Source organism: Lipotes vexillifer, unplaced genomic scaffold (assembly GCF_000442215.2).
Source record: "Lipotes vexillifer unplaced genomic scaffold, Lipotes_vexillifer_v1.1 scaffold633, whole genome shotgun sequence".
NCBI lineage: Eukaryota > Metazoa > Chordata > Mammalia > Artiodactyla > Lipotidae > Lipotes > Lipotes vexillifer.
Window position 1 is genome coordinate 605453 of NW_006789455.1, and position 24450 is coordinate 629902.

General features: G+C 42.9%; 1 protein-coding gene across 1 annotated transcript in view; it reads left to right on the top strand.

Moving 5' to 3' along the window:
• SEMA5A (semaphorin 5A) overlaps positions 1-24450 on the top strand; it is a 306987-nt gene that overhangs the window by 189333 nt on the left and 93204 nt on the right. Inside the window, exon 10 of the mRNA XM_007462615.1 lies at positions 21122-21329. Within this exon, the coding sequence (XP_007462677.1) occupies positions 21122-21329 (208 nt within the window). The remainder of the gene's footprint in view (positions 1-21121; positions 21330-24450) is intronic.

Sequence of the window (24450 nt, forward strand, 5' to 3'; positions counted from 1 at the left end):
AGTTGATCTTAAAAACCAACATTTCCATAGGTGATAAATCTCCCAATTAAATGGCTACTTCATCCTTATTCATTTCATCGTCTGGGACAAAACACATTAAATACATTGTACAATTATTACCAACACTTGTTAACTACTTCTCTTCATACGAAACTTGTTAAAAGGGATTTTATCTAAATATATACATGTAATCTTAGCAGTTTAACACAACTTACGTATATTATCTTGCAGCTTCTGTGGGTCAGAAGCCTGGGCTTAGCTGGGTTATCTGCTCACCAGGTCTCACCAGGCTGCAGTCGATATGTTAGGTAGGACTGCAGTCTCATCTGAAGGCTAGACTGGTGAAGAATCCACATGCACACTCATTCAGGCTGTTGGCAGAGTTCATGTCCTCGTGGCTGTGTAACTGAGGGGCCCAGGATTTTGCTTTCTCTTGGCAGAGGCCACTCTCATGTCCTACAGGCTTCCTGAAGCTCCTTCCCAGCCAGTCTTCTCTGTCAAGGCTGCAAAGAGCCTCTCTTCTCAGGGAAGGTCCTGCCCCTCTTTGAAGACCTTTCGCCTGATCAAGTCAGGTCCAGAAAGGATAATCCCACTGTAACTCAAAATCAACTCATTTGGGATCTTAATGACACCTGCAGAATCCCTTCACTGTTGCCATATAATGTCACCTAATCACAGGAGTGACATACCATCATCACAGGTTGGGCCACTCAGGAAGAAGGGGTATATATATATATATATATATATATATATATACACACACACACACACATGTAATTGTGGAGCCACTCTAGACATTTGCTACTACAGGAAGTCTCTTGAAACACCCACCCCATACCTGCTACCCACTCCCACCAAACAAACAAACAAAAGAGCTCCTAAATATGTTTCGCTTGTGAAAGTTTCAAATTAAATATAAAATGTTTCTCCTTGGGGCAAACATCTACACTTTGAATTACTAGGGCTGTTCATATGTAGAGGGAAAAAAACATCTCTTGCTCTAGTTTGAGCTGCCTAGTTGCATCAATTATTTGTTCTGTGCCTGGTCATCTACACCCGGCTGAAGTGCTCATGGCAGAATGAAGTCATTTTGCATTGGCTCCAGCGCTCCATGAGCTAATGTCTGCACTGGAAAAAAAAAAATCAATAATGTGGAAGTGGAAGGCAGGGGAGAAATGCCATATATTCTATGGCATTTAATGGATAATTCCCTCACAAGCCAAAAACAAAAAAACAAATGAAATATCTTGGAACATTAAAAATGTAAGGACCATCACCATGTCTGCCTTCTCTCTCTCTTCCTTCTTTCTTTGTACTGTGACCTTGAGGCCTGGGCCTTTCCTGACTATAGAGGTAAACAAACACCCTGTCAGGAGAATCCTTCTGACATCACCCTACAGGCGGGGAGGCGACTGCCTATCTCCCCCAGGTAGTGCTGCCTCTCTGACACCCAGTTTTTCCAGGACTACTGGGGAACTCTCAGGATTCCCACAAGAAGAGCCTGTCGGACACTTGAGGTTGACATGGACCTCTGTGAACACACAGGATCAAGTTGCAGTTTTGTGATTCCTTTGGGAATGCAAGAAACAGACTCTTAGGACTCTCCCACCCCTCCACATTGCTGGTGAGCATTAAAGTAATCTGTGAAATTGCTGTCAACTGGCCTACCACTGTCATTCTCTAAGATGTTAAATCAGAAAGCGACATTCTTCTTAGTACCATAAAATCTGGAATGATTTGGTTCTGTTTATGATGTGTTAACAAATTGAATCTTTGCACTAGGAAAACTCGGGTTCCACTCGGCCAGAGTGCTGGCCCCTCTCACTTTTTAAAAGGAACATGGTCTTCAGAGTAAATCATTCTAAAATGATTTTGTCTGACACGCAGGAGGACATGGTAATGGAAGCTTTGCAGAGGTGTTGGGTTGCTTGGGCCAAAGTGGACCCACATCTGATCATGGCAGCAAATTACTTGTAAGATTGTTTACACCTTGGCTTTGACCATCTACCTTTTTCATTCCTCGTCTAAGCACTTTCTACCTTCCTTACTGGCTTGTATATATGACCCTTGCCTAACAATGATGACCATGCATTACTAAGCAGATTTAGGCCGTGGCCTCCAGGTAATTAAATTCTAAAGCAGACAGCAGTGCACACAGAAGGACCAGGAGCGAATAACTGCAGTCTCCACCGAAAGATGAAATATCATTAGCAATGACATTACGTACAGTCTTTCTTCCAGAAGTTGTTACACAGGAGAGTGACTGGAAGAAAAAACACCCCATCATTTCTTTGCAGAGGAGATGTGGGTAGAGAAATCCCTTAGTGCAAAAAGGAAGAGATTTGACAGACCTAGGAGTAAGAGAGCACTAAGGTACAGGGGGTGAGGTATACCTGTTAATATTATAGTTCCCACCTGGAGCCCATTAAAGGAAGTGGTGAATAAACCCAGGTTGAAGGGATTCATCCTTCCGCCAGGTTGCCTGCAGCAAACTGGGACTGGTGCAAACAGCTTGATGGTGGTGTGATTATTGACAGTGCAGGTCTGCAAACAAACCTGTGTGGGTGTGGGAAGCCGTATTTGTCATTTGCAGAGATGTCAACATCAGAATTTCTTTTCATTTATTTCTTGCAAAAAAATTGGATAATCCCACGGTGCTATTAAAAAGCTGTCCAATTATTTGTTTATAATATTTTCATCCCCCTTTCCTCTTTGAAATATTGAAGTGGCCAAATAGATGTTTCTTAAGTAGGGTATTTTATGGTCTTTAAACAGAATTGTCTTTCCAAAAAGATGCTGCAGAGGTTCTTATCAAGGAACCATACAATTCTCATAGTGTTAAGAATGGAATAATTTTTAAGCCAATGTCCCTAGGGGCAAATGCTCTTCCTACTTGGTCTTATCTGACTTACCTGTTGGATAAATAAGTATTTCCTTAGAGAAGCTGAGGACGTGACTTTTGCTAATGAGACCTTGTATGAAGAATCAAGGCAGCCCAAACCTAACCAACTCCTAAAGTCAAGAATATCAGAAATTATAATTATGTACGAAGTTACTCTTGTAGACCAAAGAAAAATGAACATGAAGGAAAAAAGTACCTTCCCCCGCTGTGCATTGGCTGATAGTAAATGCTAAATCAATGCTGAATAAATGGGTAGATGTCCATCTGGCCATCCAGCCATCCTTCCAGTCACCAAGCTCCATTGTCATTGTGTTAACTAAGCCCAAATATGAAAGAAAGAAGAAAAAGAACTCTGAGCTTTTTAACCGTTTAAGAGCATTTAATGCAAATTAACTTTTTGACCAAGCGAATAATTCTCATCACTTTTTTTATTTCTGAAGGCTACAAAAGCTTAACTCTGTTTGAAATTTTTAAGGCATTTTGAGATTAAAACAATGTTCAGAGGGCAGTTCTTGTTATCTATTTTTAGTTTAATGTGGCCCTCCAACTGAGTGTAATGAAACTGATTAAATATGTAATTTTTTTCTATTTGAGGAATTAAACTTGAGTGGAGAGAAAGGAAAAGAAAATTTGCTCAAGATAGGTGGTTTTTTTCTTTAACTAGAAAATATGTGTTAAGCATTGTTATCATGTGAGGCTAAAATATTGAGAATTATCTATAATTAGTAAAAGTTGCTTACAATGATCCTGAGTTAAGACCAGTAGAAGTTGGTTTTCACACCCCCAGAACAGATATGAGGTTTTTATGCCCTCAATTTTCATGTATTTGTGTTAATGATACAAATTTCAATAATTGTCTGAATATTCAAAGTCTCATAAAAAACGAAATCCTTACCTGTAGTATTGGAAGTGATCTCAAAGATTAATTATCAGTGTAGGCATTTAATGTAGGCCCTCATTGATATAATCAATTAATTTTAAAAACCTGACCTTGACCGTAGCAAAAGAACACTGGTTCAAAGTGAAAGGTAGCCCCATCGGCAGAGACCTTGACTTGTCCTTGGTACACTGGGTCTTTAAAAGGCAGTCTTCACAATGTACTGTTGCTCTTTGAGTTAAACTTTAATTTTATGTTTTAAATTAGAAATTGTATTCCTTACATAATGTTGGCATTTTTTTTTTTTTTTTTATTGTGGGCAGCATTAATTTCTCTCTGCATGGACTGGATAAAAGCCAGTTGTCCTGGTCTTCATTGAATTGATGACCTGTGATGATTCACCTGCAGCTTGTCTTCAGGACCCTCTAACTTTCAAAGCCGGGGTTCCTTAACCTGTACCTCTGGGTTACTCAGATTCTGGGGCCTTCCTGCCTTGAGCACCAGGTGTGCCAGGAACACGAGGGCCCAAGCCCAGTGCCAGGTCTTTTTGCCCTGGCTGGGCTGTGACCCCTCACCCAGTTTTAGTGACTGCACCTTTGACATCTTCTCTTGTGACCTGTGATCCAGTCTTCTCTACAGTGTCTGAGTTGTATCCCGTCCTCTCTGATATGTTCTCATCCCAGGAATCAGAGGGCCATTCCTGTGCCCTGTGGTTGGTGCCCACTCCCTCCTGCTCCAGACACTGACCTGTTGCCCCCCTTGTCCTCTCTCTCTTGGTGTCTGATTGGGACCCTCACCTTGGCCTTCATGGTTGGAGGATGTACAACTGGTGTTGGGACCACGCTGGCCCTCAGCCACTTGAATCCTAGTTAGGGGAATTTTGTTAGGACTCCTAATTTGTCTTCTGCCTGAGTAAGAACTGGACTGGGATGCCATGTGGGTCACAAATCAGCACCCACAGAAATTTGGGGAGCCACATCGGAAAGTCAGCGCTGAAGCCAGCAGGCCGAGGGCCCTGGAATCTGCATCATTAGTGTGCGGCATGTTTAGTGGCTGAATACCCCAGCTTTTCATCTCAGGTGACGAGTCACAATGCAAGCCTATTCCCCCCACCACAGACATTTAATGACATGCATCATGCCCTCCCAGTGGAGACCAGCTGGGACTTAACTACCCCTTGAATAGTTGGTTCCTTATTTCAGACTCCCAATGTCATGGCCTTTGAAGTCCTCCGCTCTCCCCACAATTTCTGTTTATTAATTTTGAGCTTATGCTCACGAAGTCCTGTGCACTCTCAGGCAGACTGTGTTTCTCACGCTGTCAGACACAAAGTCGTCTCCTTCTCCAGATTGTGTTTGAAAAGAGCAAGACACAGCAAGTATTGTGTGAGTTTAGAAGACGCCATGAAGGTCACCGGGAAGGTTTATTGGCAGTTTGCCGCCATCTCCCTACCTTCTCTCTCCCGCCCCTTTACCTTTTCACTCTTTCTCAATAGGCTCCCAACGAAAATCCTACCCATATCTCACCTGGAGCCTTTCTTCCTTGACACCCCTCCCCATATCCAGGTGCAGAGGGCAGATAAAGGGGAAGCATGTCGGCTCCCATCTCAAGCTCTGTTCAGGACATGCTCCAGGGAATACCTGCCTCCATCCCAGAGGAATATTAGGGAATAGAAGTGTATGCACCTTGTTACATACTTATAATGCCTTTTTGTGTGTGTGTGTGTGGTACGCGGGCCCCTCACTGTTGTGGCCTCTCCCGTTGCGGAGCACAGGCTCCGGACGCGCAGGATCAGCGGCCATGGCTCACAGGCCCAGCCGCTCCGCGGCATGTGGGATCTTCCTGGACCGGGGCACGAACCCGTGTCCCCTGCATCAGCAGGCAGACTCTCAACCACTGCGCCACCAGGGAAGCCCTGCCTTTTGTTTTTAATACTCACTTCTATTGTAATATATTTGCATCTAAATTATCTTCCTATGGTGTAAGCGTGAGTGTGTGTATGTGTGTGTGTGTGTGTATATGTCTTGAGGGGGGTATATAGCACATGGTATAAGAGATAGGTGTGTTCATCCACCTAAAAAGCCAAGTTTGCAAAGGTCAAGAATTGCATTCTATATAGTAGTTTTCCATTTTTAAGAAGTTTTTTGGGGGGGAACTTATAGACTACTATTTTAGATATATATTTTATGTATAAGGAGTAATAACATGGGCACACCAATTTACCCACCAGCCAAGTCACACAGCAGAGCTGCACAGGTGTTCTAAAGGCCCCCCTTTTCACCACCACCCCAAACCCATGCCCTCTTTTCAAAGTATTCACTACCCTGAATTTCGTTTTTATTATTTCCTTGCTTTCTTTTATAATGTCACCATATTTTATTCCCTAGATGGCATAGCTTAATTTTATATGCTTTTGAACTTTAGGTAAATGGATCTATATATATTCTCTTAAGATTCTCTTTTTAAAATTTTGTTCAACAGTTTTTAAATTAACGATTCATCCATGTTCATGCACACAACTGAAGTCCCTTCATCTTTGCCACTATATACAGTTTTTCATTATCTGCCTGAATTTAAGGTAATCTTGTTGACTGGCATTTGGGGGATTTCTGGTCTTTTGCTGTTATAAGTGGTGCTGCTACATCTGCCCCTGCATCCCTGTGCACATCCCCTGGAGCCTGTACCAAGAACTGTGTCCAGGACAGGGCTTCCCAATCATGGCAACCATAGAAAATGACATTCTGTATATGACACATTGGAAAAATCAAGGTTACTTGCTACCATGGGCCCACACTGCCTCAGGAGTGGAGGAGGTCTATATCATGGTATATGTGTAACCTAGTCATGGCGCATGGGCTGGGAAGCTGAAGTTGCTGATTCACAGGGTACTGGAATCTTCAATTCTGCTACACTATTCCAAATTGCTCGCCAAAGTGTTTTGCAGAGCTCAGAGCTTCATTACACTTGATCCAGTTTGTGGCATTGCACAAACACATGTAAACTGGACTGTTCATTTCCTGGCTCCAACCCAATGCATCACCCTTCTAAGGAACATTTAATCCTACACGTCTGTGAGCCATGGTCCCCAGTCTTCCCCACTTTGGTCAGGACACCCTCCCTCCCCGACCTTCCCTCATTTCCTTCTCTGCCGGGTGAATGCACATTCATCTTTCAAGGTCCAGTTGCAAAGTGCAGACTTTCCCTTCCCCATCCTCTCCTCAAAGACTGGTTAAGGGTTTCTCCCTCTAGATCCCAGAGGCACAGAGACTTGGGAACAATGACCTGGCTTGAGAGGGTCATAAACACCCCACAGAGGAGAAGGGGAACTGGCCCTTGGAAGGTGGGAGATGGTTGCCTGCTGGAGAAGGTTTGGACAGACCTTCCTGGGAGAAGGCACAGGATATGGAAAACCTGCACATATAGAAAGGCATGGAGTGTTCTGAAAGGCGAAAGTGTTCTGAAAGGCTGGCATTGTGGATAGAGAGACAGAAGATGAAGCTAAAATGTGGGATGTGTCAGATTGAAAATGTTATCCTAACTAATGGAAAGGGATTTCAGATGCGTGAACAGATTTGAGCCAAAGGGGAGACACAGCTCAGTTTGGGGATATGCTGAGCTCCAGTTTCCTGTGGTAGGTCTGACAGTCAGTTGGAACTTCTTCTTTCAGGCCAAAGAGAAAGGTTTGGATCAGTATCAGAGACCTCAGATTGGCTTTGAAGCTGTAGAAGTGGATGAGATCATGCCTGAAGAAAGCATGTGAAAGTCTAGCTCCCAAATAGCTTGGAAATACCATAGGCTAACACATATATATGGAATCTAAAAAAAAAAAAAAAAAAGGTTCTGATGAACCGAGAGGCAGGACAGGAATAAAATGGACTTGAGGACACGGGGAGGGGGAAGGGGAAGCTGGAATGAAGTGAGAAAGTAGCACTGACATATATACACAACCGAATGGAAAATAGATAGCTAGTGGGAAGCAGCCGCATAGCACAGGGAGATCAGCTCGGTGCTTTGTGTCCACCTAGAGGGTGGGAGAGGGAGGGTGGGAGGGAGACGCAAGAGGGAGGGGATATGGGGATATATGTATATATAGCTGATTCACTTTGTTATACAGCAGAAACTAACACACCATTGTAAAGCAATTATACTCCAATAAAGATGTTAAAAAAAAATAGCTTGGAATCTCAGCCACTAGTTCATAATTAGTGTAATGTAATGATTCAGGAAAATGACAAAATAATTTTCTTATTCCATTGAGTAGAGAGCTCTCTCTTTTCTTCCAAATTAATGTTGCAAAATTACAAAAGTTCTTTGCACAGATTTTTCTCAGCCATCTCGGTCCACACCTAATGGGACCAGGCACAGTATAAATTTTACCACTGGGGGTAAGAGGGTAATTTAGACTCTGTGTTCCTGCCTGGTGACTGTCAGAGAAGGGCTGCCGACTTTGCCAACTGGATCGTTGTTTTGTAATTTAGGTAGAGTAAATCTAAGGTAAGTTATTACCTTCCAGAAACTTGAATTGTCTCCTTAGCAGAATGATGAGAGTTAGAATTAAGCTGTGGGGTTAGAGGAGGGGCTGAAAAAAGATGCCCAGAGAGCTCTATTAATTGCACTCTCATTTTAAGTGGAATATGGTTTTTATTCACAGAAAACTCCACTGGTAAATTTCCTAAAAGCACCAGCTTATGATTTGGAGTACTTAAAGGAGTGTTTTGTTTCATTTTGTTTTTCAGTAAAGCCAGTAGAGCAATCATCCACCCCTCTGCTTTATGTGCAGCCAGTAATGACAGAGGCAGGGAGCTTGCTCATTTTAGACAAAACTTGGGTAAGGATTATAATCTATGAGCTAAACATAGCAATAAAATAATAATACTGAATTCTCACATAACGCATCCTGTGTGCCAGGCACTGTCCAGGCCTTCTGCATAGATAAGCTCACTGCATGGCCCCTGGCCTGTGAGCTGGGCCCCAGGGTGAAGGAGACACAGATGTGAGTGACCTGGAGACAGGAGTCTAACCTGGATCATCGGGCTCCAGGGTCCTCACACGGAACCATGTCCTCTGCTTGAGCACCTACTGTGTGTCAGGCACAGACACCAGTGAGATCACAGTGAATAAGACAGGCTAGGTCCCCCAGCATCTGACTACCTGGAATTTATATGCCGAGGGTGAGGATACAGGAATATGGTTTAAAAATAATGCTTTGGGATAAAAGAATGTTGCATATAATTTATGACTAGGATGTTTAAGCTGGCTAACATATCTGTTTTTGAGAAAAAATAAGCCATTAGTTGAATCTGATAAACTGAGTTAATTAAAATCTCCTTTTCAGGCATACAGTAGCCAAGAAGGCTTGTTTTCTTCTTTTAATTCCCTTTTACTATATAAATGAGATACTGAGCTCCCAGTGCCAAGACCAATTTAATTCATTTGCTCAATTATGGGTTAAAAGAAAGAACTTTTGACACATATTAGCTGTCTGCTACTTTGGAGTCACAACTGGCTGAATTGATGAACTTTATATAATGATCTGTTGCTATGGCAACATGCTGCCCAGTGAGTGGAAGAGGGCATTTCATCATTACCTCACTGATAATGCTCAGAACAGTAACAGATGCAAATACAAAGTGCTTCCTTTTACTCTGCAGTAACTCTGAGTCGATGAGACAAACACGAAAAATGTCTCTTGGATACAACAGCAGATAATCAAATAGAGTCAAATGCACAATTGGAAATAAGGTAATTCAGCTTCCCTGATTAGTGGCCTTGGTGTCTGCAGTGAATCTCCAGCCCTGTCACAGGCAACCATGGTCAGAACTGCCTGTCCCGTTCACAGGTTTAATTTCTGTACTGGATTCAGCACATGGCAAGTTGAATAATAAACATCCCTTTAGAATACAACAGAACTTAGAAAAATAGTAAGAGGAGAACAGAGTCAAGATAAAAGATTTAACCGTCCAGGGCTTTGCAATAATCCTTCATTTTTATATCACATTTCCTTGAACTAGCCCTCTCTTTGTTTCATGGTGTGACCTTTCCCTCTCTTAAAACAAAAATTTTCTATGTATCCAGTATGTTACAGCTCCACCCTCTTAAGTGTTTTATTGCACCTTAGAGGAAATATATATTTGTTCTGTGTTTTGGAAGTGCTTCGGGCTGCTATACTTAAGAAGAATTGATTTCTCGGCCTTTTTTCATTGTTCAGGGTTCTCAAGTTCATTAGAGTTGATGCCGCTATACAGATAGGACCATAGGACATGATGAGTTTTTTCTATTAGTATTGTTTCATTGTTGAAGCTTTAATGAATTGCAGAAGGCTGTCTGATCGTATACAAGTACGAAAAATCAAAAATTATTATTGTTATTTATAGCAGTAGTAAATGTTATATTGAGCTGATCATATTTCTTTTCCTTCCCTCTCCTTTTCCCTCCTTCCTTTCTGCCTTCCCTCTTTCCAAAAAAAAATAAAAATATTTTCATGAACCCTCAAAATTTCCGTGAAACTAAAATTCTAGACATCCTCCAAAAAGAAATTCATTATAATCAATGACCTTTCCCTCAAATACTGGAAAGCTCATTCCTGAGCACTCATTTAGTTCTAATTGTCCCCCAAAGACCACCAGGGTTGTTAGCATAAAGGTTGTGAGCAAGGCTTCCACTATTTGAATTATTTTATGATGTTTATCAAAATGCATCAGTTTTCTACAATACTACGTGTTCTGTATCATCTCCCGCTGCATTTCTAGCCCAGGATCATATGTATAGGGGATTAAGTGAAATACATGACACTATTTGGTAATACCAGGCTGTTACTAAGATGAATCTTATGTTGCAGTCATACAAGGTAAAAAGAAAATTGTCTAACATAGTTTATAATGCCTTTGCATTAGAATTTGAGTCATAATATCTTAGGGAAATGTGGAAAAATAATTTGCAGTCCAGTTTTGAAATTGCTTTGAGCAAATTATCTGGGTGACAAGATCTTCTTACTCTTGACATGGAGTCCCTCTGATAGCCTGCTCAGGCTGCCTTAACAAAGATAACAGAGTACTGCAGATTGGGTGGGTTAAACAACAGAAATTGATTGCTCACCGTTCTGGAGGCTAGAAGTTCGAGATCAAGGTGTTGGCAGGGTTTATTTCTTCTGAGACCTCTCCCCTTGACTTGCAGACAGGCATCTTCCAGACATATCCTCACATGTTGGGTGCACAAGTCTATGTCTTAATTTCCTCTTCTTATGAGGACACCAGTCACATTAGATTAGGAACCACCCACATGACTTCATTTTACCTTAATTACCTCTTTAAGGACCCTATCTCCAAATACAGTCACATTCTGAGGTATTATGAATTAAAACTTAAACATAAGAATTTTGATGGGGTACAATCCAGCCCATAATAATCCATATTTTATTATAAGGTATATTTCATGCCAAATGAGAGATTGCTGTATTTGAACATCCCTATCAAGATGCAGAATAGAATCTTGCTTAAACTATTGAATCCATGTTAATTAGCAAACTGATCACTGAAATTTAGAGAAGACCAGCTATTTTCCCCCAAAGTCAAAAATATAGTGAATTTTCAGCCACTAATAACTGAATTACATCCATTAGAGTTTATATTACATACAGCTTACATCACATAAAGCAATTAGTGGTTAGAGAGTCATTTTTATTGTAAAAGTTTTTTGTTTAAACCAATCATTTGTCACCTTAAATCCTCTTTTTTTTAAAAAAATAACTGAAATAGAATATTCTAGGCATTTTTAATCCATTTATTCTCATGTTTGCTTCCTGAACTTGAGATGACAGTCCCTAGCCTGGTAGAGAAGTCAGGTCTGTCCTGGCACCACTTATATATTAGTTACGTGTGTAGGGAATTCTGTGATAAGATAAGCGTGTCTGTAAATCATAGCTTAATCTTTGTCTTGAATAACCACTACTGCTTAATACACTGTTTTATCAGACCACCTGATCTTTTAAGAAACTTATCAGCCCATACTATTACTGATGCACCATTATAAGGATTGTATATTATACTTCCCATATTTTCAAAACAAAAATACCTTCAAAAACTTAGAAACCAGCACTTGATTGATATACAGAGGACCTAAATTTTGGCCCAATCGTCTGATCTTTGGAACTCAACCTTTCTGGGCTTTGCTTTCCTCACCTGCAAAATTCAAAATATTGTTGTAGGTTCCTTCCAACTCTAATGTCCTACGACTGTTTGAAATTTTAGTTTAGAAATCATAATGATGGTAGATGATTTGCAATTAGAGTGCCCATACCAATGGGATCTCTTGTATTCTCCCCCAAGGACTTATCTTGGATTCCGAAAATTGACTGAATTAGGAAAATAAAAGTGGTCTGTAGTTTTCTATTTGTACATCAAGTTTACATCTATGCTTCTCTTTCCTTGTTAGCTTAATTTTGGTATAAATACATCAGTGTTTTTTTTTTTTTTTTTTCTTGTTTGCACTGGCTTTCATATGTTGATTATCCAGGCTGTGAATGATGAACAGTCTCCTTGCCCTCGCCAGTTCTGTTTGGGAGGGCAGTCAGGGTCATTGGTTTTCTCAGAAAATTGATACAGAAGCTCTACTCCAAAAGAGTAGGGACAAGCTTAACCTCTAATTAAAGGAAAACTCTACAAAGAAAATGAACAAAAACAGAAAGAATCTTCTTTAGTGGTTGTGCTTACTTCGTGGCAGTCCATAAGGTTCTGATGTAAGCTGACAATAATTGCATTCACTCTCACAGAATATCTGTCATTTGCCTGTGGGCAGATTACCAGCGGGTGACACAGGTGGCCAGGTGAGGGGTTAGGGGCCAGGTTCAAATATCAGGGCTACACTCACTGGCTGGACACCATGAGCCTTCAGTTAACCTTTGAGGACCTGCATCATCTTACCTGCAGTAGGAGCTCTAGTGCAAGCATTCTTAAACATTTGTGGAGATGGAACCTTTTGTTCAGTTATTCTCAGCCCTTCCTGCTGGAACCCTTTCTTCAGTGGAAATCATATGGCAAGGCTAAATATGTGAAATGAAGCTTGCCATGTTGTGGGTTATGAAGCTGTTGCCCGTTTGGGGGAGTGGTGGGCACCTGGCTCTTCAGGGCAGTACTGGGCCACCTCTCTACATCTCTAAGCTGTCCAATACCATAGCCATAACCTGATGTGACTGCTGCACACCCGAAACGTGGGTAATCTGAACTGAACCCTCATTTCAAAGACTTAGTAGAAAAAAAGAATGCAAAATAGCTCAATCATTTTATATTGATTACATATTGGAAGATTGTACACCATTTTGGATACATCAGGTTAAATAAAAATTTGTAATTAAATTTAGTTCACCTGCTCTTTTTTTTTCTTTTTTAAATGTGGCTGCTAGAAAAATTTTCAATTACTTGCATGGATGGTGCTACAGTTCCGTTGGATGACGCTGGTCTAGACTCACTCTGTGGGCTCTCGCCTCCAGCCATCAGTGCTCGAAAGTTTTGTGGGGATTCTAGTCATTGTTGCTTCTCAGGTCCCATGTGCAAGTCACTCTGTTCCCATGAAATGTGTTAGGAATGTGTCTGGACAGCTTTCTTTACTACCACACTTTGCTCTAAGAACATTTTTTCATTGAAACCAAAATATTTTTTTTCTGCAGAAAAACATACATTTTTGTTTGTTTGGTTTTGTTCTCTTTTTTAAAATTAATTAATTAATTTAATTTATTTTGGCTGCATTGGGTCTTCGTTGCTGTATGTGGGCTTTCTCTAGTTGCGGCAAGTGCACTTCTCATTAAGGTGGCTTCTCTTTTTTTTTTTTTAACATCTTTATTGGAGTATCATTGCTTTACAATAGTGTGTTAGTTTCTGCTTTATAACAAAGTGAATCAGTTATACATATACATATGTCCCCATATCTCTTCCCTCTTGCGTCTCCTTCCCACCCTCCCTATCCCACCCCTCTAGGTGGTCACAGAGCACCGAGCTGATCTCCCTGTGCTATGCGGCTGCTTCCCACTAGCTATCTATTTCACATTCGGTAGTGTATATATGTACGTGAGGTGACTTCTCTTGTTGCAGAGCACGGGCTTCAGTAGTTGTGGCTCGCGGGCTCTAGAGCACAGGCTCAGTAGTTGTGGCACAAGGGCTTAGCTGCTCCGGGGCCTGTGGGATCTTCCTGGACCAGGGCTCGAACCCACGTCCCCTGCATTGGCAGGTGGATTCTTAACCACTGCGCCACCAGGGAACCCCTGGTTTTGTTCTCATTTTACTTACTCTTCCCCTAAGGTGCTTGGTAGCTCATTAGCTATAAGACGTGCACATATTTTGCTGTGGGTTGGAGGTCGTGGAGCAAACTTCAGTGTTTCATGGATCATTTCTTGTGGTTGGAATTTTGGGGGGGATTTCTTCATGTCCTTTTCAAGTAACCCTCCAGCCTTTTGATAAGTTTTATGTAAATATTTCTTCCCCAGAAATCACTTTTAAAATTGCATTTATTGGGCCTCCCTGGTGGCACAGTGGTTGAGAGTCCGCCTGCCGATGCAGGGGATACGGGTTCGTGCCCCGGTCCGGGAGGATCCCGCGTGCCGCGGAGCGGCTGGGCCCGTGAGCCATGGGCGCTGAGCTTGCGCATCCGGCAACGGGAGAGGCCACGACAGTGAGGGGCCCACATATCGCAAAAAAAAAATAAATAAATAAATAAAATTGCATTTATTACTGTTTCATGTGACAATGTTCCAGCTTTACCTTAGTATACCATTTTGTTTATGACTTATGCTTTTTCCTTTGGTCATTTTCCTAGTGGCTCAGAATACTGAGGTTGAAATGAATACCTCTCTTATTACGATAATCCAGTTTTGCTTCTGTGTTTTCCACCTGCCGTCAGATGTGCCTCTGGTCTTCCATGACTTTATTAGTCACCAGCAAAAATCAATATTAGGAACTGTTTGGACCTACAGTCTGATGATTTGTGCCCAGAAGAGTTCTCATATCCCTGGCACGCACTTCAGTGAAGCCCTTCATTTGTTCAAGGTCTGGCCTGGTGACAGTGCCTTGCATGGCTGTTGTTTTGGGGGATAGTTGTCCCTTTCTCTTATTCCCAGAGATACTGCCATTTAAGTGTACATACAACTTCTGTTCATCCAGACATGTTTGATCTGGCTCTGCATGCCTCACTCTTTAGATAGACGGTGTAAGGGAGCACGGACGTCAGTCACCGTGTTTGCCTGTCTGTGCCTGGATTGTGAGAAGGAATGTGGTCCTGGTAACCAGGAGACCCCGGTGCTTTCTGAAGCAGCTGCTGACCATGTTTGTCCTCCACGTGGGCAGCTTCCAATGAATCAGGATGTTGCCTTCCTTCTAACTACCTCCCAACTGACTACGTTTCATGACTTCCAGAAGATTTCATGGAATAAAGAGTATGCAAACAATCTAAATATAACTACCGGGCTTCCCTGGTGGCGCAGTGGTTGAGAGTCCGCCTGCCTATGCAGGGGACACGGGTTCGTGCCCCAGTCCGGGAGGATCCCACATGCCGCGGAGCGGCTGGGCCCGTGAGCCATGGTCGCTGAGCCTGCGTGTCCGGAGCCTGTGCTCTGCAACGGGAGAGGCCACAACAGTGAGAGTCCCGCGTACAGCAAAAATAATAATAATAATAATAATATAATAAAATAAAAATAAAAAAATAAATATAACTACCCTTTCCTAGGTATCACACTGGCTTTTTAATTAATGTTTATTTGGGGTCCATTGTTACTTTCTCTTGTTAATTAGCATTGACGTGAACCTCCATTTCATGTGTGACTCCCTTACAGGATTTTGAAATTACAGTTCATAGGAAATATATATCAGTTCTTCTACTCTCTGAAACTCAGTTTTCTCATCTGTAAAGTGGGAATACTCATGCATATATTTGTCACATCCTCACCAGCTTGCTGAGATGATTACATGAGATGTGGATATAATAAGGCTGCCAGATTTAACAAATAAAAATATAGGCTGCCTACTTTAATTTGAATTTCAGGTAAGCCATGAATAATATTGAATTGGATGTACTAATACTAAAAACATTAATGGTTTATCTAAAATTCAAATTTAAGTGGACATGCTTTATTGAATCTGCCAACCCCCTAAAGTATAAGCATGCTTCCTCTTCTGCTGAAATTAGGCAAATATAAGTTCTTCAGCACAATATTTACATTTTCATGTAATTACAACTATTCATGTCTTTCAAATGACAACCATACTGTATCAGCTTTCATTAGCCTGAAAATGAAAAACCTTGCAGTAGCTCTCTTTCACGAGTACCTGTGTTTTTCAATTTTAGAGATAAACTATGAATACCTGACCCTCAAATGTGTGTCCATAACGTAATTAGTATTTCACATTCTCACAAAAAGGTGAATATTATGAGAATTTGGGCCAAGGCAGTGCCAGCCCCGTGGTCTTGCTGTCAGCCCCGATTCTGCGCTTCTAGAAGCTCTCTCTCCTTCTCTCTCCTTGGGGAAGTGATCTGCAATTGACAGGAAGTGCCAATTTTCTCTTTCCTTTCTGATCTCAAAATTTTACAGACTGATCGAGAAGGTTTTCTGTATTTCTAGCATTGACTGTTTTCCTTCCACTGACTTTGATTAGAGTGTTGAGTTTCAGGTGTATATGGTTTTATTTTTCTATGGCAAATTTTCAGAGCTGAAACCAATGAAAATGATTTTCCTCATTCATATTTAGTTTATGACACTTTCAGTTGAAATATTTGGGAATTGGGGAAATACTATTACTTGTTTCACCTTCACACTGACTGATCCGACTGATATCGTACCTCTCATTAAATGTTGCAATGCAAAAATTTAATCAGGAGTCTTTTTAGCAAATGTACAAGTGATAATGACATTCCCAAAGCAGCTGCCTTCCTTCCTTCCTTCCTTCCCTCACTCGTTAGTTCAGTCCCTCATCCAGCACATATTTATTAATCTCCATAGGCCACGGTGGTGGCTGCTCTGCAGACATCAGAGGACAAAACTGATAGTGTCTGCCCTCATGCTTAATAACGGGAAGTGTAGAAGCCACAAAGCAACTAAATTAGTAAACTGTGGCAGATATTATAAAGCAAAGACAGCAAATCATAAAAGCACTCTGAGCGATCTCCCCGAGCCCTGCTGTTCTGTCCTCTCATATGAAGTGGATCTTTTTTCCTTGCTTTCTTAGGAGACAGGCTCTGACTTTCTGCCTCTAAAAGAAAAAACAAACAAACAAAAAACCGGCTTTGCCACATCCTTGCTCTGTTACCAAACCAAACTTGGGTCCATTTGCTCACATTCAGTAAAGCTGATTTACTGACAACAGCTTGGGCTCGGGCCTCACATGGCCCATGGGTGACTTGGTACCATGTTGACACCTGATGCAGAGGGTCCGAGGCAGGAGAGGGGTGTGGTCGTGCGTGTGTCCAGATGCTCACGCCAGAGACAGGAGCGTAGGGTGAGTGTTCTGGGGGTGTCCAGGTGAGGAAGGTGTTCTACACTAAGGTGACAGTGTGTGAACAGCGGGCCAAGGTGCTGGCTGAGGAAGGGCAGGCGTCGAGGGAACAGAAGGAGGCTCCTGGGGTCCGGATGTGCTGACCCTGCTGCCAACAGAACGGGGAACTTCACGAGGCTCCTCACGTGATCGGGTGGCTCAGAGTGAAGAAGACCCAGCAGAGGTAGATGGTAGACGAGCACCTAAGTCCACGCTAAGTACCCTTCTCTGAAATGCTAAGAAGTCCTCCAGTTTTGTTAGATCCCAGTCAGCTGGAAAGTCAGATACAAGGCGTGCAGAAATACACATTGAGAAGTTTTGATCAATGATGGTTAGTTCTTTTAAATCAAATGATTAAAGATCTTTGAAAATTTGTTTTTTCCCCACACAACTGCTTAAGAATTCAAAGTGCGTATGAGCATATTGACGTTTGAAGTGTTATTGATTTGGTTTCTCAGAGTAATAATCCATCAGCAAAATAAATAATAAACAGCCAGGAGTCTCTGTGCACCTGTTGAATAGGATTTAGTTCTCTCACCCATGTTTCCCATGCAAATAGCGTGGTAACTGTCAAAAGATGACAGTTCGCCACCTGGACTCTCACCTCTTCTGGCCCTCCTCACCTCCACCCTGCATTGCTCTAAAATGTTCTGGTTTATCCCAAGAGTCTCTCTTTTTAAAATTTTTATTGGAGTATAGTTGATTTACAATGTTGTGTTAGTTTCAGGTGTACAGCCAAGTGAATCAGTTATACATATACATATATCTGCTCTTTCGTTTTTTATTTTTTAGATTGTTTTCCCATTTAAGCCGTTACAGAGTATTGAGTAGAGTTCCCTGTGCTATACAGCAGGTTCTTATTAGTTATCTTTTTTTTTTTTTTTTTTTTTTTCCGCTACGCGGGCCTCTCACTGTTGTGGCCTCTCCCGTTGCGGAGCACAGGCTCCGGACGCGCAGGCTCAGTGGCCATGGCTCACGGGCCCAGCCGCTCTGTGGCACGCGGGATCTTCCCGGACCTGGGCACGAACCCACGTCCCCTGCATCGGCAGGCGGACTCTCAACCACTGCACCACCAGGGAAGCCCTAGTTATCTATTTTATATAGAGTAGTGTGTTTATTCCCAAGAGTCTCTACTTAAGACTCATCAGAGCCTCGCAGCTCACTGGATGGGGGCAGGCCCTGGCTCCTAACTTCTGTCTTGGACCACGTCCTATTGTCGGGATGTCCCAAAGGGCAGCAAAGGGTCCGTGCCTGTCACTGGTCCACAGGAGGCTGACACTTCCGTCTGCCGGTGGAGACCTCCTCTCAGGGTATTGGGGCTGAGACACTACGCTGAGGTCACCTTCCCTGAAGCTGCCACCTGTTCCCATCCCTGCCGTGGTGCCGGGCTCATCTTTGATGCTTTGCCCCATGCAAGCAGGAAGACCCAAACATCACTGGGTTGAATTTCCCACCAGCTGGAAATTGTGGTCTCCAAGTCAAAATTAGATTGACTTACACAGTAAATACATACAAATTGTTTTGCACACTTTAAGTGTGAGCATTTGTTAAAACGCTGCCTTGCTGCATAGACTTCCCCTGCCTCTCTCTCTCCCCACTTCCCTCTTCCCCCTCCCTCTCCCCGTCTCTCCCTCTCTCTCTGTCCCCGCCCACTCCCTTGCTGTGCATTCACAAACACACACTCTTCCCTTAAAGACGACCCAGCAATCCCACTACTGGGCATACACCCTGAGAAAACCATAATTCAAAAAGAGTCATGTACCACAATATTCATTGCAGCTCTATTTACAATAGCCAGGACATGGAAGCAACCTAAGCGTCCATCGACAGATGAATGGATAAAGAAGATGTGGCACATATATACAATGGAATATTACTCAGCCATAAAAAGAAACAAAATTGAGTTATTTGTAGTGAAGTGGATGGACATAGAGTCTGTCATACAGAGTGAAGTAAGTCAGAAAGAGAAAAACAAATACTGTATTCTAATACATATATATGGAATCTAAGAAAAAAGGTCATGAACAACCTAGGTACAGGACAGGAATAAAGACACAGACCTACTAGAGAATGGACTTGAGGATACAGGGAGGGGGAAGGGTAAGTTGGGATGGAGTGAGAGAGTGGCATGGTTGTATATACACTACCAAGTGTAAAATAGATAGCTAGTGGGAAGCAGCCGCATAGCACAGGGAGATCAGCTTGGTGCTTGGTGACCACCTAGACGGGTGGGATAGGGAGGCTGGGAGGGAGGGAGACACAAGAGAGAAGAGATATGGGGACATATGTATGTGTATAACTGATTCACTTTGTTATAAAGCAGAAACTAACACACCATTGTAAAGCAATTATACTCCAATAAAGATGTTAAAAAAAAAAAAGACAGGTACTATATTTTTAATCTTCCCAGTATACATAGTAATCCTGTTTGTGCTTGAACTTTCTCAAAAGTGACATGTTTAACCATCTAACCTAAAATAAAATTAGACAGTGGTTTACTAATACTGCATACATTAGTATATGCATAATTTTATACTCTGTTACATGCATAGTGCTTATGGCAGTCAGTTCATAATCAATAAATGTTCACTGGAGATGTTTCGGATATACATTTCTTAATGAACTCAGGATAATATATATCCACCTAGGTATTTTCTCTCTAAATGTAAACATCCTTCGTCTCTAAGGACTCTCCTAGGGATGAAAAACTGGAAAGGTATTTAATGTCCAAATCTTTTGTGAGATTAGCAGATTGATCAGAAGCCTTGAAGCCAGAGGTTCTTGATTTTATTTCCTTTTTTAGATGACTTGATAGCCGCATTATCTGTGTTTACAGAATAAGAATTACAGTGTTTTGAAACTCAGATCCCCATGGGTTTTATGAAGTCAGTCAGTGCCTTCAGGGTTATTTGAGGAACTTGTGGACGGCTTTCAGAAGTGCTTCTAGAGGGTTGGGTCTCATTCCCTGGACTTGCACACTGGCCTTGGGGGCCTCACCACAGCACGCCAAGGACAACAGCACCTTTCAAGTCTGGGTCCCAACCCTGGGGGTTGGCTGCACCATGCCGCTCCCTGGTGGAGAGGACCCTTCTCTGTGCGCATCATAGCCACTCTGGAGAGTCTTTGTGGTTCCACGGACACTAGGACACTTGTCCTCGGGCAGTGCTCATAGCCAAAATAAATGAGCATACATAAGCACGTGGTGAGCAGAAAAGCTCGAGTGGGGAGGGGACCGAGTCAGAAATGGTTGTTCATTAGTACAGGAGAGAAGAAGCCGTGGAGCTGAGACCCAGAAGAGCATCCCGCAGAACAAGCTTAGGGGAGAGAGAGAGAGGAAGGAGGGGATCTAGACAGAAAGGCAGAGAAGGATGTACTTCCTGGGCAGGAGGGAAGCAGGTGGTCCTCTGCTCCCTGCATATCTGCAGCTGTCCATCATGTGGTGTCTTCTGTGCTGGGGCAGCAGGGTCAGCTCCTCTGTCTCTCACTGAGAATCCAGGGATTCCTCTCACCTGATGTTCTCCACGGGATGGTGCAAAGCTGGCTGCGTTGAGCCGCAGTGAGCTTACTGTGCTCTGGGTCTCTAGACTTGCATCGGGACCAGGCAGCTCGTAGCTGAGTGGTTCTCGTCCTTGGCTGTATGTCCGCGCTGCTGGGAGCTGGGAAAATACTGGCGCCTGGTCCCACATACAGTGGGGCTAATTGAACAGGCCCAGGGTAGGGCCCTGGCATCATCAGATGACCAGCCAGGCTGGAGAACCCCGGTGGCTCAGCTGGCCAGTGGCTGGTGCAACCCGTTGACCTCACTTTCTTCTTTCCCTGTCGCCTCCACAGATTACGGCACCATTAAAAAAGTGCGGGCGCCCCTGACTCAGACCTCGGGCAGCTGTTTGCTGGAAGAGATGGAGCTCTTCCCCGCAAGGCGGCCGGAGCCCATCAGAAGCCTGCAGATCCTCCACAGCCAGAGCGTCCTGTTCGTGGGTCTGCGGGAGCACGTGGCCAAGATCCCACTGAAGAGGTGCCAGTTTCACCACACGCGCAGGTAGGGCAGCCCCAGGGGACCATCCGGCGGCTGGCGCCCCTTGTCGAGGCACCACCAAGAGAGAGGGCACAGGAGGCCCGAGGGCTTTCAGATTTCCCGTGGTTGAGTGGGATGAGGACCTTAGCATCCTTGTGAATCCTGCATCCCAGGATGCAGAGAGTTCTGATGCGAACCAGGCTGTTGTGATGACAGTAACACATCAGTATCTGTGGGGGAGCAGCCACTGTATAACATCTGTAAGCAGATGTCAGGATTAATATAAATTTTTCAGTGCGTTATAACATTCAGTGATGATGCTAATATTTGGTGTTCCTGAATTAATCTGCTACTCACACATATATTTTTTTAACCTGGCCACTAAAATATTTTAAACCTCACTTTCTCATCTAACACATGTGAATTGCTGTAGAATCAAATGGGAAAATATATGTAATGTAAAATGCAAATGGGCAAAATGGGTATTCTTATGTAGAAGGAAGGTTTTTATGTTTAATAAAAATCGTTACAATATTCCTTTCTAGATGATTTTAGACAATGAGGTATATAATGTGATGCCTCCTTTGGTATCAGAGTGTTGAGAAATAAGTAACCTTAGGGACCTCCCAACTAATAATGATGCTGTTGTGATTAATAATAACAAAGAGTGACATTGATTAACAACTATCTTTTATATTAACACCTTTTCCCTAAATTTAACCAATGGCTGCTTGAAATTTGTTCTGATTTGTGTTTCCTGCAGGACTAGCCTAGGGCAGGAATTATTCTAGCCCAGTTGCTGATGGTTCAGTGGGCGACAGGGAGGGTTGGGGTCTCGTTAACAGGAGTGTCACAAGTTAAATGAAGCTGGAAGGGCACCTGTCCTCCAGCTCCAGCCCAGCATGCTCTGGGGGGACATGACAGGGGATAACAGGCAGGAAAACAGGACTGTGCCGTCCACAGGTATTTCTGGTGCTGAAATGGGAGTTTCTGGTTTGCAAAGCACGAGGCAATTCACCTTTTTCCTGGTACTCTGCTAGCTCAGCAACTTGTAGGTGCAACTTAGGCAACTAGGTCCTGCATCAGGTCAGGGAGGCCAGGCATCTTCTGCGCACTCCTGTCTCCTAGACAGCTGCACTTGAAGTTCAACCATGAATCCACAGGCATCAACTGCCACCAGGCCCAGCCGCCCAGGAGGAGTTGACAGTTCCCCCTTTTTCTTTCAAGGAGAACAAGCCCCTTGCCTGTCTTTATCAGGCTCCTGGGAGGACAAGATTTTACAGTTTTATCTAGAGCTGAATCTCCCTGCTGTTTGCTTGTCCACTCGCTCAGAGAAAAGCAGTGAGAGATAATAACTTTATTGTAAACTGATAGACTGCGGTCTTCTGTGTGCTCACACCCAGAGTGGGTTAGTTTGTATTTGACCCTTAAATATTCCATTAGAGAAAAGAAAATCTAAACGTTTCAACCCAAGAGTTTCTCTGGATTTCTCCCCATGTTTCTCGGCCATCTTCCTCTTATAGAAAGATAGGAAGACCTCTCTAACACTCATTGTAGAAAAACATCCATTTTTAAGGAACTGCTATCTACATGACCAGATCTCTTTTTTATAAATTATGGAGAAAGATAGTGTGGGCTTTTTATTTTTCTGGACAAAAGCAATCTTAACTTTCAAGAAATATGCCTAAAGAAATGCACGGCATAGGGACAGGAGTAACAATAAGTACTCATTTCTTTATTAAATGTATTTTTCATAGTACAATGTAAGTAATTTTGTTATCAGAAAATCATTTTTATAAATGAATTTTGAAGTGTTTAGAAGAGAAATTGAGCTTAACTAAATGAGCTGTCGCCTTCAAAATCATATTCACATTGTTCATTTTTTTGAATATCTGTTTTTCAGAGGCAATGCAGTTTGATATCAATTAAGATGCTTATAAATGATAACAGTTGATACAATTTCCCAAGATTCTTTTACATGTCTGGCACTGTGCTAGATCTTATCCCCACTTTCCTTCATCATTACACCCTGACAGTAAAGTCAAGTATCATCTCTATTTTTCAGATGAGGAAATGGTGTCTGGGACTTCTGGCATCCTGCCCAAAGTCACATAGCTCATGTGATGTGAAACCCAGGTTCAGAGCCGGACTCTCTGACCCCAAGGCCCAGACTTTATCTTTGGTTCACTGTGTTTCCCCTGGTACAATGAGGACATCATGCTCAGTGGTCAGATTTCAGCAGGGATGAGACTTTTTTTTTTTTTTTTGGGGTACGCGGGCCTCTCACTGTTGTGGCCTCTCCTGTTGTGGAGCATAGGCTCCGGACGCGCAGGTTCAGCGGCCATGGCTCACGGTCCCAGCCGCTCCGCGGCTTGTGGCGTCTTCCTGGACCGGGGCATGAACCCGTGTGCCCTGCGTCGGCAGGCAGACTCTCAACCACTGCACCACCAGGGAAGCCTGGGAATGCTTTTAATTAGGGTATGAAGAACAGAGCTTGCCAAAACTCTGTTCCGTATTTACTACCAGTAAATGACATAGCATTGAATTTTCAAGGAGAAAAGTTGGTTTTGTGTTTCTGGTGGTATCTTCTTTGTTTTAAATAGCGGACTCTCAACCACTGCGCCACCAGGAAAGCCAGGGACGAGCCATTTGGTGGCATTTTTCACGGTGTTCTTGCGAGCCAGAGCTAGTTAGTACCAGGACAGGCTGAACTCAGGTGTACTGACGAGTACTCCCAGCTTCTTCCCATTAGTGCCTGCCTTATGGTGCCTGCCACCAGGCTGGGTTAAGGAGACCAAAAAGAGGTTTTGTACCCCTGGGTTACTGTAAAATGAGTCTCTTCTCTAGCTGTTCTAGAGGTGACCCTGGACCCAGGAGGGGCTGCAAACAGTGCACGCCTGCGCCATCCACACTGTGCACACATTGAAACTTGGAGCCAACGGCGCAGTGTTTTTAACTTCCCGTAGCTGTTTTCCTCGGAAAGCTGTTTGGAAAGAACAATATTTTAAAAATATATTTCAGATGAGTTTGACCTCAAAAACTAAGCAGAAAGATTTTGTTTTGATTTTAACCTTTTTTTTTTTTGCACAATCCATTTAAGAAATAGCATGGAAAAACTATGCAAATAATAAAGCAGCTCATCAGG